The 1,813-nt window shown below is 35.0% G+C and overlaps 1 protein-coding gene across 1 annotated transcript; it reads left to right on the plus strand.

The window, feature by feature from the left end:
• Positions 1 to 8: 8 nt before the first annotated feature.
• LOC105316014 (putative ankyrin repeat protein RF_0381) lies at positions 9 to 1,705 on the plus strand (the record flags this gene model as incomplete). Its single annotated transcript, XM_011410802.2, has 2 exons — positions 9 to 528; positions 846 to 1,705. Coding segments are annotated over exons 1-2 (1,275 nt in total), but the record flags the coding sequence as incomplete, so codon positions are not given.
• Positions 1,706 to 1,813: the final 108 nt, after the last annotated feature.

The following is a 1,813-nucleotide window of genomic DNA, read 5'->3' on the forward strand; positions in this document are numbered from 1 at the left end:
TACGATCAACAATCAAAGAGAAATTGTCTTCATTACCAGCAGCCTCAGCGTCACCAACCACTAGTGATCAAACAAAACCTATCATTATTAAACTGAATGGCATATGGGAGAAAATGACTTTAAAAAATTTAAAAAGAGTTTTTCAGTATTACTTTGGGGAAAAAATAGCAGATTATATTATTATAGGAGACATTAATGAGGGCTCAGTTGTCATTACACTGTCAATACCAACCTCACTATCACAGTCTCTTATTTCTACAATCAATGACAAAACAAAATCAATGAACAGATTAGGAATATTGGAAGTTGCTGTCGACAGAAGTTCAATTTTTATTGGAAAAGAAAACGATAACAATTTTGACGTTGCACTTCATCAATCAGTTATAGCTGGTGATATTTTTGAAGTATCAATGCTACTACAGTTAGGAGCTGACCCTAACAGTAAAGGTGAGAGGGGAAAGAGTGCTATAGAGATTGCTAATGAAAAAGGGCACACTCAAATAAAAGAAATATTATTAACTGGTAGAGGTGAGTCATGCAGTTATTACATATTAATGCACTCACATAATAACTGCTTTGATACAAGTGCCAATATGTACATATCAGTTATAATATTTATTGACGGAATATTTATTTAGTGCTCTCAGGCATAAACCTCTAATGTGTTTATAATAATAATTATAGTCAAGACATTATATTTATGTTTTTGTTGAGTGTACATACATTGACCTTTTAATTTAATAAAGCAGTTTCATGCTGCCTAGAGTACATCATGTCTATAGGTATTATCACGTACTTTAGGCCTCTATTAATTACTCTTGATGATATTCATTTTATTAATTTAGGAACACAGCTATTGAAATTATTCAAGGATGCTAATCATAAAGATGCCATTCGTTTGTTACCCTACATTGAAAACCTAAAACAGTTACGAGATGAAGTTACTATAATTTCTCTTTTTGATATTTATCAAGTGGAGGCAACTTTGCTTCATATGGCTTCATGGAATGGCTGGTTAGATGTTACTGGTGATCTCATCACTAAATATGGCTGTGATCAACAAGAAAGAGATACTAAAGGGAATACTTGTCTTCATTATGCTGCAATGGGTAATCATGTCAGTGTTATAGATTATCTCATCATAGAATATTCCAGTGATCCTACAGTTACTAATGAGAATGGAGACACTATTCTTCATAAAGCAGCTTATTATGGATCACTTGATGTCATTAAGTATCTGATCAATCATAGATGTAATCCAAAATCTACTAACCGCAAAAAAGGTGAGACTCTTCTTCACTGTGCTGTTGAACATGTTGATATTCTAAAGTATCTTATTGATGATGAGGGTAGCTGCAATCCAATGGCCACTACCTTTGATGGTAGGACACCACTTCACTATGCTGCTAATTTTGGTTGTCCTGCATCTGTTGAATTTTTGCTATCAACTGGCAAATGTGATCCTTTGGCTGAAGATAAAGATGGGAAAACACCATTACAACTAGCTAAAGAGAGGCAGCAGAGAGATGGGACTAATACTCTTCCTATCTTCAAGAAGTTTGGTGGTATAAAATTACCTCATCCAATTGATTCATATGTTAAGGTCCTCCTTGTGGGTAATCCTGGAGCTGGTAAAAGCACTCTTGCTCATGTCATCAATGGCACAGCTACTGGTCCTTTTGTTCTTGGTTCCTTTAGAAATGTCGTAGGAGTAGTGCCCTGTACTGCTGGTGTCATTCCTTATAAACTACAACACAGGACACTGGGTAACATCATTCTTCATGATTTTGCTGGTCATTCAGAATACTACTCC

This window comes from Amphimedon queenslandica, unplaced genomic scaffold (assembly GCF_000090795.2).
Source record: "Amphimedon queenslandica unplaced genomic scaffold, v1.1 AMPQUscaffold_6150_Cont21888, whole genome shotgun sequence".
NCBI lineage: Eukaryota > Metazoa > Porifera > Demospongiae > Haplosclerida > Niphatidae > Amphimedon > Amphimedon queenslandica.